Consider the following 16,094-nt stretch of genomic DNA (forward strand, 5'->3'; position numbering starts at 1 on the left):
ACCCCTCAAATTAAAGCTGAATGTCTAGACGTGATTTCTTTCATATACATCGAGAACAGAAGTGTCTGACACTCTTCTCTCTGCTGTGATTGTGAAACCACATTTATTTCAGACCAAAATAACACAAACGAGAACAAGAAATGGCAAACAAAGCACAAAGGATCATTGAAAAGCGGTTAAATATCAAACAGACAGGAAGGAATATTCTGCTCTGAAGCTTCCTTTGGATCGCAGGAAATCTCCATGAAATTCCACCTCAGCCATGTTTCCGGACGAGTGCCACAGGAACAGCTGGCGGCCTTTAAACACGGTGGTCTTTAAGGTGTCCATGTCCCTGATCTGGACAGAACACAAACATGGAACATGCGCAGTTATTTTGCAGAGTGTGCCGCAGTGCTTTACCATGAAAAGTGTGTGTTCACCATGATGTATGTAGACTGAGAGTTGGTGGCGTTGAGTCCGATGTGCAGCGCTTGGATTTGGATCTTCACCGAGGGGGGGCCATTGAGGAGGACCCTGCAGGTGTGGTTAGTGTGGGAAGTTGTTGGATTCTCAAAGATGCCACTCGGTGTAAACAGCTGAACGTCACAATCTGCCGAGTGAAGATAATTAACGATGAAACGGCGCGGCGATCGGAGGACGCACCCACGCTGTTTGCAAACGGGCTTTGATGCTGACCCTGATGATGGCTCCTCTTCGTGTTCTTCATGGAGTTGAAAGTCAAGACGACCCCATTCCCAGGGGTCAGCAGGCTTTGGCGAACCAGCAGGACGTTGGTTCGCGTGGTCAGCTCAGTTCCTGTCACCTGCTTGCACTTCCTCACAAACACCAGCCGGTCAAAAAACGCCACGTACTCTCCTGCAGAAACACAACAACAGCAAGGACGTCTTCCACGGAGAACGAGAACCTCGTTATCCTTCCGATTTAATCGCTTCTTTTCAAAATTACTTTGCAGTTTGCAGTTCAGGGTGCCAGATTCCACTTTGACGTAGATGACCTCATCCAGTGGCCGACCAATGGACACTGTGCAGCGTCCACTTACGTCCCTCAGGTCCACAGTGCCTGATGGCTGCAGGAGAAGCTGCCCACATGGATCTGGTGAGACACAACGCCATGAGAATAAACCTGAGGAGAACTGTGCGATTCCCAAATGCAGATTCTGGGCACTGACTCATCTTGGTGACGGGAATAGGGGTTGTGAGGTTCTGAAGGACGGTGCTGGCCTCTGTTGGACCTGGAGGAGCGGTGCGAGCCGTGGGCTGCAGCGGCGTGCCGGCGTGGGAAGGTCGCTCCTCGCTGCAGCTCCCCGTGCTGCAGCTCTGGATGGTGATGGGCTTGGGCATGTGCATGCACAGCATGGGGCTTAGAGGCTGCGGATGCGAGGGACCCATGCAAGACACGGCTCTGGACTGGATCCCGTATCCACAGGAGACTGAACACTGGAAAGGTTTTTTTTTTTCAAATCAATCAGAAATACAAGACATAAAGCAAGAAAATATCAATATTACAATTACTGCTTTAAACAAGGTTGGGGGGAAATAATATGTACCCACTCTCAATGGACATCACATTCAAATAAATTAACTTGGGTCTGTCCTGATAGACACGGAACCACGGTGCTTCCTGCTTGTATTGGGGAGCTGACTGTAGAATCCCGAGGTAGTCATTTAGATAGGACAGAAAAACCTGTAAATTCAGTTACTTTGAGTACTGTGAGTGGTACCTGGCTCCAAGGTTTCACCTCCCATCTGAAGGTGCAGACCTGCACCAGACAGGGAACGCTGGTGGCTGGTTTGACACCAGCGTGGCACTTTTCCTCCGCCACTGCGCTCTCTGTGCCGTTGATGAACCGGACACAAGACACGGCCCTCTGAGCGATGCCGAGATCACAGGACGCCGAGCAGGGCGACGTCCGCGACACTTTCCATCTGCCCAGTGACACCGGTTACTTCAGTTTGGAAATTCCACCAAATCTTAATACACAATATCTCGTACACGCTTTACGTGATATATTAGCAAAACAACCAGCTGCTCTCTGTGACTCAATCAAAAAAGTTCATAAAATATCAATATTTTTTAGGAAAACCCCTTTTTCCAGCCAATTCTTTAATTTTTTATCTGACTGTTGTTGCCAGTGTGCCCATTCCGCATGTTTCCAGGATGACTCAGGCCACTTCAGGCGTTTAATGTGTGTGTTTCACCTCGCTGGGCAGCTGTGGCCGTTGCACGAAACCACGGCCGTGGGTTTGACCGAGTGGCTGCAGTCTGAATCCTCCAGCACCTCCTCCTCCTCTCCTCCGGCCTCCCTTCCACAGTACAGGACTCTGTTGGCCAACCCGCCTCCACACGTTACGCTGCACGCTCCTTGCTTAAAGCGCCACCTAGTGGTGATAAAACGAAGCGTTCCAAACTTATTTTAACGTGCTCTGTATTGATTCCTCAGAGGAGCCTGTAAACAATAATAATAAGCAATAAATATATGTAAACTCATTATTATTGTCTTAAAATTAAGCAACGAATACACATTCTTGGATATACCCATTATTGAATATTAGACGACAAAAAGGAAAAGACAAACACATATATCCGGTCTCACGTAGGAGGACAGGGAGACGTGCTGCAGCTCTCAGACTGAGGAGGCGGTTTGGTGGAAGCGTCGCAGTACAAGTCTGCGACCCCGAGTCTGGTCTGGTGGTCCACACAGGAAAACCACAGCTTTAGGGTTCCTACACAGGCGGGAGGCTTAGAGGTTACTTTAATAACAAATCAGGTCTGGACTTTTAGATCTGTCCAACGAGTCCAACGAGATGGACAAATGTGGAAAAGCCACTCACCATTTCCACAGGTCTTGGAGCACTTGCTGATAATGGGGCTCCACACATACACAGGATCTTGTTTTGTGTCTGGCAGCGACTTCAACAGGACCTGGTCCTGCTTACAAAAGATTGTTGATCCGACTTGATATCATATTCAAACGTGATCTCAGTTGATTTGTGCTTTACCTGCCCCGTTGATTCCCATCCAATAGGACAGACATTGACCACACAGGGCACAGAATCGGCTGGTCTCTTCAGTCTCTGACAAAAGCGTTCGTCCACTTTGACATCCTGTCCGTTTTCTGGACGCACACAGGACACAACCTGCTTGGCTTCTCCTGGCCCGCAAACAGCAGAACATTCTCCTGGTTCTGAGACCTGCCACCTGTGAAGAGCGAAGGATCCGTTCACACGGGCAGCATGGCTGCAGTTTACTCTTCAGAGTCTGAGAATCGAAACACTTCTCCAGTTGAACTGATTATGATGATAAAAAATAAAGATTTGCATAGTTAGAATGTCACGTACCCATCAAACACACCTTGACCTTACCAGTTAGCACACTGTGGACAAGCTCAGGAACCCTCTAACTCTAACCCTCTAACTCTAAGCCTAACTCTCTAACCCTAACCCTCTAACCCTAACCCTCTAACACTAACCCTCTAACCCTAACCCTATAACACTAACCCTCAAACCCTAACCCTATAACACTAACCCTCTAACCCTAACTCTCTAACCCTAACCCTCAAACCCTAACCCTCTAACCCTAACCCTCTAAACCTAACCATCTAACCCCTAACCCTCTAACTCTAACCCTCTAACCCTAACCCTCTAACCCTAACCCTCTAACCCTAACCCTCTAACTCTAACCCTCTAACCCTAACTCTCTAACCCTAACCCTCTAACCCTAACTCTCTAACCCTAACCCTCTAACCCTAACCCTCTAACCCTAACCTTCTAACCCTAACCCTCTAACCCTAACCCTCTAACCCTAACCCTCTAACCCTAATCTTAACTCTGAGAGTGACTCACTAAAACATAAATAGACTGCGCTGCTACAGATTGTTGTATTTCTGGAGAATGGAATTATGAAGACTTAAATGCATTAAAAATAAATATTTTTTTTTACCGTTACCTCACATACCTGGCAGGGCAGTGTTGCAGGTTACATCTTTCAACAGACGTAGGAGCTTTATCTGCTGGACAGTCTGAATTTTGAACCTGTGTCACGGTGCCCCCGAGTACTTGAACGCATTTCAGGAGGCGTTTACGCTCTCCTCCACCACAGGAAGCACTGCAGGGTCCAAACGGGCCCATATCCCACCTGTAAGGCAACAAGACCTTCAAGCATTGGTGACTATACTTTGTGTGTGTGTGTGTGTGTGTGTGTGTGTGAGTGTGTGTGTGTGTGTGCGTGTGTGTGTGTGTGTGTGTGTGACGGAATGTGTTTAAACAGGGGGAAATAGTAGTGGACATAAAGAGAGCAACATAAGGCCTCCCAACAGAAGTAAGAGCTCACCTTGGGGGGCAGGGGGGCAGTTGACAGGGTGTCGGGGGTGTTGTGATTGAAGGAGGCGTTCCGCAGTTGTCTTCCTCCGTGTGTTTTTTGGTATTTTCATCGATGCAAACGTGAACATGTGTCTGCACTCCTGAAGAGGGCAGATGAAGGTAACTCAAGCTTTTTGTTCCCTCCGCATCATAAACTCTTAAATTACAAACGCCATAAAAGTGTCATAAAGATCTTAAAACAATGTTCACTTTGTAGTTTTGAGATGAGACCTTTTCACTTGTACTGAAGCGTGACTATTGGGTCGTGTTTTGATATTACTGGAGGATTGTTGGCACATTAACACACGGTGTTTCAGTGTTTAGCCCCTTTTGAATGCCACATCTCCACCTTCCATTCTCTCATCCCCCAGTTCCAGCACCTTACCAGACGTGCCCAGGGTGCTGCCTCCATAATTACACCCACCCAACACTTCCAACTGCAGAGACAGACCTTCTAGTACTTCACCACGCCCTCCTTGTCCCAACAGTTATGGGTGGAGTGCGATCATGTCCGCCTTGCTAGCTTGGCCACTGGAATCTCTTACTCCAGCCTCTGCTCTTGTCTCCTGGTCTATAAAGTAGGTCAGTGGGTGTGGTTCTCCACACAGGACCTCCCTCTCCAGGTGGAGGAAGAAGCTGTCCCCCAAGTCCATCAATGCCTCAACTATACAAAAGGTCATTAATGCCAAAGCTTTGAAGCTAAAGCTTTTGTGCTCCATCTGCAATTAACCCATGTTTCCTGTGTCCAAAGTGAAGTGGGTCCATGAGAGCTCCCCGTGGGACCAGCCCCTCTCCCTCAGGCAGAAGGGGGCCCTGCCAACACTATACGATGCCTGCTGTACTCTAGGTTACAACTCAGCTTGCCTTTGACCTCTTCTCCCGATTCTCTTCTGCCCGTGACTGCTGTCCCCGCTCCTGTCGTCAGGCCTCAAACAGAACAAGTCAGGGAACTCTAGCAAAGCTAGCGTCTTTCACTCCAGCCGACTTGCTGGCTTCACTCTGGTCCTCAGCCACCGACTGCCTGCTGCCAACTCACCTGCCATTAACCTTATTGAGTGGTCAATCAATAAGGGGCATTAAGTTAAAGTCTGTTGTGTTTTTGTGCTGCACTTGTGTGATATAACAACCCTTTACACTTCCTCTCAATTAGTGTTCACAGGATATTAACTAAGGAGGCTTCTCCTGCTTCCTGTATGCTACTATAGTAGAAGTTAAGCATTTATTTCTGAAGTAAAACCTGATTGTTATAACCTCTGTTCTTTGGTCATTTTACTACGTGTGTGTTTTACTCTACAGTATCTCTTTCAGTGTTTCCTGCAGGATTTGTATGTTGAGAGACAACATTTAATTTACAATTAAAAGTGACATGAATATGGCAGCAAATATTTGTACGAAGCCGTCACTGTCTGATAAGATTTCTGGTACACAGACCTGATCCACAAGACACGGAGCAGGGTGTTGTGACAAATGTCCATTTGCCTTTAAGTTTGGTGTTTGTCACATCTTTGGGAGGCCCAGGCACATAAAACTGAAAGCTAATGTTTGGATTCGTTTGCTCTCCATATTCCTTTCCATATTTACGATAGACCTAAGAGGGAAACAAGCCATGAAAACCAGCATTTCCAAGATTATTTTGCATTGAAAACATATTAAAAATGTAGATTTTAGAAAGAGAATGCACCAACCTCTACGTTTATCTCTTCCTGCAGTGGTCCAGGCAGCAGCAGCTCCTCCATTTCAGGCAGGAGATCAGGGGTCAGATACAGTCGGTACTCAAGGCGGTCCTCGTCCAGAACAGACGGGTAGGTCACATTCAAAGACATGGCCCCGCGTCCAGCCACAATGTACTGACTCCTCAATACCACAGCTGCAGTCACAGGGAGGAGTTTCAAGTTGTAACTTGAATTTGTGTTTTTTCACTTTATTAAATCGCCACTGTGAAAGCAACACTCACCCATGTGAGTGAAGAGGGGCGCCCTGTTGATGACGTGGACTTGTGTGGCGTTCACTGGCAGGGAGAGGAAGGTGGTGTACTCTGAAACACAAAGCACTCAGGTCTCATTGCACACAGAGTCAGCGTCATTCGCGTACGGCGGTAGGTAGTTATGGGATGGAAGAGAGAACGGATCACTGTGAGGCTGACCCATGGTCACCCCCTCCTCAGGTGATCCATCACCCTGGTCCCCAGGTGTGAGTCCACCCCCATAGCTCTTGTGTCTCACTAGGAGATGCTAGAAGGACTTAATTGGGACATCTAAGAACCTGGTCCTGACAGCACCAGCCTCCTGGTCCAGGTGGAGAGAGGAGGACGGCACCATGGACCCCCACCTTCTCCTGTGGTCTGAGTAGATGGTGCAAGGGATGCTCAGGAGCCTTCCTGGTGGGTGGGTGAGGTATGGGCTGAAGCAGGAGGTGCAGCTCATAGGGTTGGGGACGTGAGATGAGTAGCGAGATGAAGTTTTGTCATCAATTTTGCCTTGGTATTTCCTTTTCTGCTCTATTTACTGTCCCTTTATTTACTGGTTCATTTCCTAATGTTGTTACTCTGCATATTGAATTTGTAACACCCAAATTAATACATTTTAAATCCATTTGTCAATTAATCATACAAACAGAAATGTTTTATATTTAGTTCTAAAAGACCAAAACACTTGCACAAGGATTCAGTTTATTACCTTGACCAATAGATCAGAATGTGTAATGCAGGTTATTACAAGTGATCCATCTTTTTTGCGTTTAATTCATTAAGAACCACCAAACAAAAAGTTTCGGTACCTTTGGCTTGACCGGCGGTGTAAGATCCTGACCTCAAGCTGCAGGATGATGCGTTTCCCCCGCACACGCCACACACATCCTTCACTTTCCCAGAATGCAGTGTTCCATCACAGCCAAACAGCTGAGGAGGGATGAGCAGCACACATCACTGGGTGTGACATCGTATCTGTTACCTTCGTCTGACTCATCACTACCTGGCATGTGCCTCTCAAACAAGCCGCCGTGGAGCCAAACGGAGGTGAAGCGTCCGACTCGCAGCGAGTTCCGTCCAGGAACTGAGAACCACGTCTCACGAGGAAGTTCTCCCCATCTGACTGGCACATGTATTGGCACTGTTCCTCTCCTGGTGGTGGTAAAGGGAGAAGAGGATTTACGGAATAGGGCTTCGTCCTGCGTGTTTCTAAGACGTTCTCTCAGCCCACCTTGTGTAAATCCTACAGCAGGGATCCACGTGTAGAAGGAGGCGGCGTTTGGTAGCAGGTAGAGAGCCTGGGAGTCTGTTCTGGAACACTGTTCTGCTATGAAGTCCAGCTGAGTTCTGTTTTCACATCGCTGTACAGGAAATGCAAAATATTCTCATTTTCTGTTTTAAAGAGCAAGATGGATCTGAGTTAGCTGATCATTTCAATCTGCATCCCAGATAAAAGTGATCCCGTCTTTTCTGATTTGCACCAGGATGGTGACTGTGGAGCTGGTCAGTTGCTTTGGGAGATTCAGCCCCTGTTTAATCTGCATTACGGTTTGACTTGGATTATTTCCTGTTCTCCATCAGCAGCATGCTCTTTGTGGATGGCGTCATCCTATTGTCCTCGCTGAACAGCAACCTTCAGCTCACAGTGGTATTCAGTGGCTCTTGTGTGAAGTGGCTGGGATGATAAGCACCTCCATGGCTGCCCAGCACCATTGTTCTCAGCTAAAAGGATGGATTGTACCCTCAGGACAGGCAGACAAGGCAAGGGTTGTTATGTGTCTCCTTTATGTGTGAGTGAAAAGTGGAGTAGGAGATTGACAAGTGAATCAGGGAGGTGTCTACAGTAAATCAAACACAAGGTCTCTTGTGTAGCAGCTCGTGTTGCTTTGTTTGACGTATCGTCCAACCCTCACCTAAGGAGGCCGTTATGGCTCCTGACCACGACTGTTCAGGAGGAACAGAGGTACTGAACCAAATGATATGATTAAAATGCAACTGAGCAGCTGAAGATGAGCACCCTGGACATCACCCTGACGCGCCGCATCCCTCAGCTACCTTGGGACCTCCGGAGAAAGCTGGAAGGGGTCACACGAACAAATACAGCGAAGCAGATTTTATCATCAACCTGTTCCGATCAGTCAACACCGAGTTAAATTAACCCTAGATTTTAGATGTAAACAGGCCTATTATAATTGCTCATACAGTCAAAAGGGTGAGAGGCAGAGCGCTGTGGATGAAGCTAGCCGGTAGAGAGCATGCTAGCTCAACACAGAAAGGCCTGTCAGAGCACTAGTGCTAACCGCTATGTCACCTCCTAATTAAGGTTCTTCTGGGCTTAAATGACTTTGTTATTTCGAAATCAAGATGACAAAACGCAGAAGACATTTAAAAGTGAGGCACTGTTTGTACTGCGACAACAAAGGTAGCAACGCTGACCTACTCTCTGGACCTGGAGGCCACGGTAAACATCAGCAGTAAGAACCTACCTGCTGGTGACAAAGTTCAGCTTCAACATCTGCTCCCTCACAATCGCTCCCTCCAAAGGCAGGTCTGAAATATGGAAAAAGGGCACACGTACAATTTGATTTACTGTCCGGGATCTTCACCACTCACCTCGGATTGGTGCATTTACGCGTGCGATGAGAAATTCCTCCACCGCAAGTACGTGAACAAGGCGAGAACCCGGACCAGCTGGACCAGGCGCCGTGCACCACCACAGAGGAGCTCAGCTCCTCCGTAGACACGCAATGACCCTTCAAGCACCACTGGAAAAGAACGTTTCTCATCAAAATATGCCTGAAAACATATGACTGCAAACAGTTCAGGCATGATACCCGATGAGGTGCACATTCTGTCCCGTCCAGCAGTGGAACTAAGAGGCGTTTGCATGAGCTGTCATCCCCAGGGTTGACGTGACAAGACAGGGTGCGACAGGCTGGCTGGTGATTCAAAAGAAAAGGGAGCAGACTTGTAAATAATCCTTGAATTCCTCATTGGAATGTTGCCATTAGGGATGACTGACCAAGTCGCTGTTGGTGAAGGAACAGGCTCGTGCGGCGCTACCAAACGCTATACGACACTGGTCATCCACACCATAATACAGACCTGGTTTCCAGTCCTGAAGAGAGCCTTCCAGTACAGGAAGGTCTTTCACACATTCCCCGTTTCCGTCACTGCAAACGGTGCCAAACAGCTCATTTTAAAGTGTCTTTATAGGAAAATGGAAAACAATTTGAAGAAAAACAGCCTGTGCTGTGATGCTGCAGGAGGTTTGGACCCTAAAAGAGGCAAATGGCCACATTAACAACCTCATTTCACAAACTAAGGGCTTTACCTTGGTCCATTTGGTTTCCTTCATTCATTGATTTAAAGCAGAAGCGCCTTTTTTAACGGTGTCAGGCCTCCAGGATCAATGAGCACCTACCTGAAGAAGGCGAGCAGCTGCTGTCGGCTGCACGGGGACCAGGTCAGATCCACGCTGTTGTAGCCTCCATCAGAGGCCATGATGAAGCCGGATCGGCTGCAGGTGTTTCTCACTCCATCGTGGTTGATTCCAAAACTGGGCGAAAGGAGTTGGAACGAAAAATTAGCATCCGGTGGTGTCGGAACCCTGAGATTCACGACACAGTTCTGAAACGTCACAGAGCCGAAGGGTTCGAAGCGTTGTGAACGGGCAGCGCTGCTGCAGCCCTACCTGTGACCAATCTCGTGAGTGATGGTAATCCCCAGGTCAAAGCCCGTGTCCTCGGTGATCACGCAGCTCCACTCGCTACTGCAGGCCTCGCCCAGCCGTGCCACACCCCTGACCTGGTTATTCCCATCAGGCAACACCAGGTCATACCTGTGGGAACAAGGACTCCAAACACTTGGCTGAACATTTCCTGGGAGATTTCCCAGCCATGCACCACTGGTACTTATGAGGGATGGGCAGATATCACACCTTGTGATGTACAAGAGAAGATCAGCATGCAGGGGGTCTGAATCATTCGCGGGGTTTATCTTCCTGCCCCACTCACACACACTGGTGAGGGAAGACGTGATGTTGGTCGACAGCTGGATCTCCGGCTGAAGTTCCAAAAAGACTCTTTTACAACATTACCAGTGTCAGCAAGTATTCAAATGGCACGACTGGCAACCTTTCTCTCCCATCGGTTCATATGAAGACATACTTTCTCCTACCTCTGGCTCTGACAGGATGATCATGCGGACCAGGTGCACCCTCATGTTGCCGCCCAGGCTAATGTCTCTCAACAGCTCTGAGGCCTGTGTGCGAAATATCAGCACAAAGACTTGAATGGGAAGAAGATTAGGAGAATTTGTGATGAAAAAGAGGATTTGGAAAGAGCAGGAACCTGGTGATTTCAACACACTGTTTGGTATTGTTGATAGATTTACATTATTAATCACTGCTGAGGCTGTAAATCATTAGCGTCGCCCCCCCTCCATTTGTAACGGCAATCGAGAGGACATAACGTGACACGTGATTTAAGTGTGTAGTCGTCTTCATATTTACAATATTTAGGTTGGTGAGGATGTATCGTTCCGTGTCCTGCTTGTGGACCTGATGCACATCAGGTCCGACCACAACGAGAAGCTCCAGATGTGTAACATCAGGCATCAAAACCGACCGACGCGCGCGTCCTCTGCCTGAAAAGTGGAATAAATCCTATCAGAAGTTTTGTTTCATCGCTCCAAAAGTCAGAAAACGGATAACGATAGATGTGGATACTATTACCAGAGTCATCAGGGACAGAATCAAAAGAGGAAAAATGTTCTCTTTGCCTGAGATCGGAGAGCTTAATGGATACAAGCAAAAACTTTGGAATTAGATTTAGGAATTAAAAGTACATTTTTTTAAAAAAGACATGTTAAAGCAGCAGAATAGTTAATGCTGTCTGCGCGTCTCCAGGTTTTTCATGGGATGACAAACAGTTTAAAGTTTAACAGTTCAATGTACTTTACAGAAACATTATCACAGTCGCAGATCACAGGTTATCTCCTCACGGTTTTACCTCATCAGAAGGAGAACTCAGGAGAACAGCCAGGCCAGGCGGCAGCAAGAGAACACAGAGCTGAATCAGTAAAAACATGTCTTCCTCGCCTCACCATAGGAAGTGGGTCTGACCCCCTGTTCAGTGGGACAAACCAGCACTCCATGTGTTTGTGTACACAGTAGGGACAAAGTTAAAAAGGTGGTAGGACAACTCTCATTGGTTCATCGAAATTTCCTTCATCTATTTCATAATATTGTGTAAAATATACTTTAAAAAAAAAGGGCAGTATACTTTATTTATTAACAAACCAGCATGCACATTTAGACATTCATATTTATACTGAGGTCATTCTCATTTGTCAACGGTCCAGTGTGCTGTTGCCTGTTGTCGACACTAGGGGGCAGGCATGTTCCTCTGGATAAACCGGAAAGGCACTCGGTCGAGGATCAAAACACGCAGTTCTCCACTAAATAAAAAAGCCCTCATAAAACATGACGTAAAGTGATTATTTAGAAAAGGAAAAGATTGATAGTGGAAACAATAAAACAACATCAACCAGCACACTGACAGCATTTCCCCTCTGAGTCTCGGCCTAATTGTTTTTGCATGTGGTCTTCAAATTAATCAATTTTTGATTAAGTAAAATCCGTCACGTTGCTTTGTCTTCCTTGATATAAGTGCAACAGAACCAGATCTGCCTCTAACTACGAGGTCCATCAGTTATTTCATAGGAACCTTTTAGCTTGAAAAGCACTTTCTGGCCATGTTGTTGCCAATGACTGCAGATCTTGTTTGCTGTTTCCATTCTGCAGCTGTTAGCAGCATTCACCGGCTGCGTGATACTTCAATTTCTTTCATTTGTTTTCAAATCCACTCTCTTTGTGATTTAGAACTTGCCTTCTTCCATGAATGATGTCATTTGGATCCATCATCTGTTTATTAGCCTGTGAAGAAAAAAAAAACAAACTAGTCTGACCAGTTTCCCAGTAAGAGTTTTGCTGACAATTGTAACATTTCAGCCCCTTTTCATTTTAATGTTTGGTTAAAAAAAAATAAAAAAGTGAGAACTTGTGTTTTCAGTTTGGCCAAACTCTTAAAACCTAAAATAATGTCAGAAGGTTGGAATTACTGCAGCAACCAGAGGGCTGTGAAAACGCTTTAACCTTGGCTGCACCCACGGAAAAGCTGCTGTTGCATAAATCAAAGCTCCTCATTGGACAAGCGAGCAGCCAACCTGGACTACAGAAGCATGAAAGAAGAACCTGTTCCAGACGGTAGGTTGCATCTGCATTAAAGGGCACCATTAACATATGGCATCATTAGAAGATGTTTTAGGCCTCAGTGAAGAACTGCTGGATACTTCTGCCGATGACTTTATGGAACCACTGCAGCTCTAGCGTTAAGCCTGCATCCCCTGATTCAAAGGACATTTTATCAGAACAACCTGGAGTCATTCAGGAATGGTGCAATGCCTGTGAGATAAACAACCCCCAACCATGGACCATCCTTGGGCCAACTCAGTTATACAGAACTTAGAGGAGAGTCAAGATTTTTACTTGCCATTTATGCATAAAGACCTGTTTTGCAGGGCTCCCGTGAAGTCGGTTAGGGATAAAGCAATATATACACAGGTATAAATAAATTAAGGAGAGAATAATAAACAAATAAAATCAATAACAATGTGTCCGCTGTGTCTCTAGCAGAAGGCCAGGGTATGAGCGAGTCTGGGAGGTTCCTGTCTGCTCTATTCTGGCAGTGTTGCCTGGACGTCGAGTCCAAGGGTGAAAGTTTAGTCCCAGTGACCCAGGAGGCTCTGTAAGCCCTCTGCAGGCCTGGGTGAGAGGGCGACAGTTCAGTTCAGCGTTCCTGATATAGGACAGGCTCTGCTGGGCTTTGTCCCACTGTGGCAGAAGTGGAGAGAGTCCAGCTCTGATCGGATGCTACCTGTTCTGCTGCCACTCTGGCATGTGCAGAGTGTGGTGGAGAGCTATTGCCCCCACATCTTCCACTTTGGTTGGTGTGGCAGGCAAACTGGAGATGGGTGTGGTTGTTGTGTGGAAGAACCACTTTTTCCAGGCACCTCCTTGGTTACTGGCATGAGTGCCACTGGTGTGGATGTAAAAATATGGGGGACTACTGACTGGGAGAGGGACAGGTTATATCATTGGGGCTCACGGGGGAGATTTGAGGGGGTGTCTGTGTTCAGCTGTCTGGAAGGGTGCTTGTTATAGTTCTTCTATAGTCTGAGTGATCTTCCTGCCACATACACGCTGTGTTGGGATTCAGGAAGAAGCTTTCATGTTTTTGGGCTCAAGCGCTCTTGGCAGCTCTGATGGAACCGAGTCGGATTTTCAGGTGCTCAGACTGGGGCAAAACAAGTTCAGGAGGAAGGGAGTGCCTGGATTGGCCATGATCATGTTGTGAAGGCAACAAGTGTTATGGATGATCGTGAATAAACTAGAGATTTTCACCATTTTTATTAACATTGCATCCTAAAATGGATAAATTCAAACAGCAAAATGGATGTTGTCACCACAGAAGTGACCATTGTGAGTTAGAACTTTGTGTTTTATAGAGGGGCCTGACATGTTAAGCATGTCCTTCCTCTTCAGCCCTTCTTTCCCTCAGTTAACTAACAGCTGGGGAATCACAAGCATTAAACCTCAGTTTCCTGTTGGATCAATCTTCAAGAACAGAGTTTGTGCTCTTACTGGATGCTCATATTGTTCAGAGGGTGGCGCGGATTGTATATTTATGATTCTAAATTATAAATATCCAGCCATATGCGCCATTGGAGTGGGCACAACAGATGATGCCCTGGGAAAATATGGTTTAGCCGCAGTAAGCGAGGAAGGAGAACAATTTTTTTGACATGTGGAGAGCATTTTTGATTCCCCTTCTTCATAATTCTCAAGACAATCTTTAGATTTTTTTTTAATAAAAAAAAGAAAATACAGAACCTTTATTCTCGTCTTTAATGGCTGTCTTGGAGCTGCAGCTAAAAGAGTTCACTGTGCTTCACGGTTTTGCAGAAATTATTATTATTATTTTGCCACCAGCACATATAAATTCAACTGTTTGTTTAATAATGCTTTATTTAAAGCTGATTTCCAAGTCGCTTCCTCTCTGAGCCGGTTTTATCTTACGTCTGTGCTCAAGTCCAGCACATCTTTTACATCTGACCCTCTCAAGCTGCATTTTTCCTTCGGTATGTGACTATTTATATAGCTGCCAAGATGATGGATCGGATGTTGATTCAAAGTTACTCAAAAATATCCCCACCAAATGACCTCACAGCAGAAGGTTTTGCAAATGTAAGGCTGAATCCCGCAGTCATCGCAATAAGATTTGGCCTTTTTTTGGGAGCAGCTCTGTCTTCACAACGAAACACAATAAAAAATCCATCGGCTCCAGTTGGATCTGTTGTATTTTTTTCCACTGCTAATTAAGATAAATGCTGGGATGATGGTAACCTGTCACAACTGAAATGATGACTTTCCAATCTGCAATGCAATAATGAGGGAGCTGAACCTCAGCAGCACTGGAAAAACAAAATAAGCTGATACTTTCCAGGCTGTGGTTTTCTTCCAGTAGTCCCATAAGCTGTTTTGGCATATGTTAGCATAATATTGTGATGCAGAGACGCTGCAGAAGCTGTTAAGGCTGAGCATGTATTGATGAGGTTTTAATGACATAAGAACCTGCTGCACATTTTCCCCAACATAAAGAAAGCGCTCGACACTTAATGGGACCGTTTTCTGGGCAAGTGGGCTTCAGTTGCGGTGGAATTATAGCTTAACTAAAAAAAAACAACCCAGCACTCCTCAGCATAATTCATCTCATGTTGTCAGAATTTGGTGAATTAACTTACACACATGCTCGTACACCCACTTCAAGGACGTTTTTATTATAAAAGCAAGTTTTATGTTTGCAGTGGCCCTTTTTTCCTGAGCTCAGCCCTGTTCCTTCTATTCCTCAGAGACTGTAGCTGCAGTGAGAGACTGCAGGGAAGGCCACGGAATACTAAGAGCCAAGTCACACGGGTCCCTCCCATGAATGGGCAGAAAGCTGGGAGCCACAGGATGATAGTGGTTCTGATAACGATAATGGCCAAATGCACTAACTGAAGACCGGCTGTTCAGACAACAGTTCTAATGGTGTGTCTGTGAGTGGGTCTGCAGAGTCTGGTCTGGATGGGAAGAACACAGGACATCCATCTTTGGCTCCAAACGTGTGAGAATTATTTTTCCTGAAGCCCTTTTCCCCGAGCCCCTGTTGATTCCCTCAGCCTCGTCCCGGATAAATCAGGACACATTTTTATGTGGAGCAAACCCCATTTTCCTCCGGAATGTTCTCTTTAGGATTGTGATGATGTCATAAGGGTTATCTCCTCTTGGGCTTGAAGCTTCAACGCTGTAATAGAATGTTTTTGTACCACCAGCAGACCTTGAGGGTCCAGAGGATTTAATTTCCCCACCTTATGCTTGTATTTTGACTAATCCTGGTTGGACACAGATGGCACGGAAATCCAAAATTTACTGGTTATAGTGGGCCAGTGAGGTGAAAAGGACAGTTTTATTTAGAAAAATATAGTATTTAAGGACTGGCTCTAGCTGGAATGATGGTTAATAGACTATATGACAATTGTTATATGGCATATCCAAGTTAGGGGTTGCTTCATACGACGGGTTATTACACAGACCAGCAAAAAGACCACACCCTTCAATCACAACACGATAAAAAGTAGCCAATCGTCCCTGCGTGGTTCCCAAA

At 46.2% G+C, this 16,094-nt stretch overlaps 1 protein-coding gene across 1 annotated transcript; it reads right to left on the reverse strand.

Moving 5' to 3' along the window:
- Positions 1-74: 74 nt before the first annotated feature.
- Positions 75-11,490, reverse strand: adamts13 (ADAM metallopeptidase with thrombospondin type 1 motif, 13). Its single transcript, XM_057033091.1, has 29 exons — positions 11,340-11,490; positions 11,063-11,123; positions 10,841-10,974; positions 10,507-10,590; positions 10,268-10,392; positions 10,022-10,168; positions 9,752-9,886; positions 9,350-9,500; positions 9,162-9,266; positions 8,941-9,092; positions 8,814-8,877; positions 7,559-7,688; positions 7,331-7,479; positions 7,137-7,257; positions 6,316-6,396; positions 6,047-6,228; positions 5,793-5,949; positions 4,333-4,462; positions 3,958-4,137; positions 3,003-3,201; positions 2,835-2,931; positions 2,597-2,726; positions 2,202-2,381; positions 1,724-1,928; positions 1,172-1,439; positions 949-1,095; positions 679-858; positions 423-592; positions 75-339 (listed from the first exon to the last, which is right to left on the reverse strand). Exons 1-29 carry the CDS (start codon positions 11,415-11,417, stop codon positions 184-186), a joined length of 4,098 nt encoding a protein of 1,365 aa, XP_056889071.1. The 5' UTR covers positions 11,418-11,490; the 3' UTR covers positions 75-183.
- Between the last annotated feature and the right edge of the window lie 4,604 nt (positions 11,491-16,094).

This window comes from Takifugu flavidus, chromosome 5 (assembly GCF_003711565.1).
Source record: "Takifugu flavidus isolate HTHZ2018 chromosome 5, ASM371156v2, whole genome shotgun sequence".
Classification (NCBI taxonomy): domain Eukaryota; kingdom Metazoa; phylum Chordata; class Actinopteri; order Tetraodontiformes; family Tetraodontidae; genus Takifugu; species Takifugu flavidus.

Coding starts and splice junctions, on each gene's coding strand:
- adamts13 (XM_057033091.1), bottom strand. CDS start 11,417: ATGTTTTTACTGATTCAGCTCTGTGTTCTCTTGCTGCCGCCTGGCCTG. Junction 9,093..9,161: donor CAGAATGTGCACCTCATCGG/GTATCATGCCTG, acceptor GTTCTTTTCCAG/TGGTGCTTGAAGGGTCATTG. Junction 6,229..6,315: donor GCCCCTCTTCACTCACATGG/GTGAGTGTTGCT, acceptor CTGTGACTGCAG/CTGTGGTATTGAGGAGTCAG.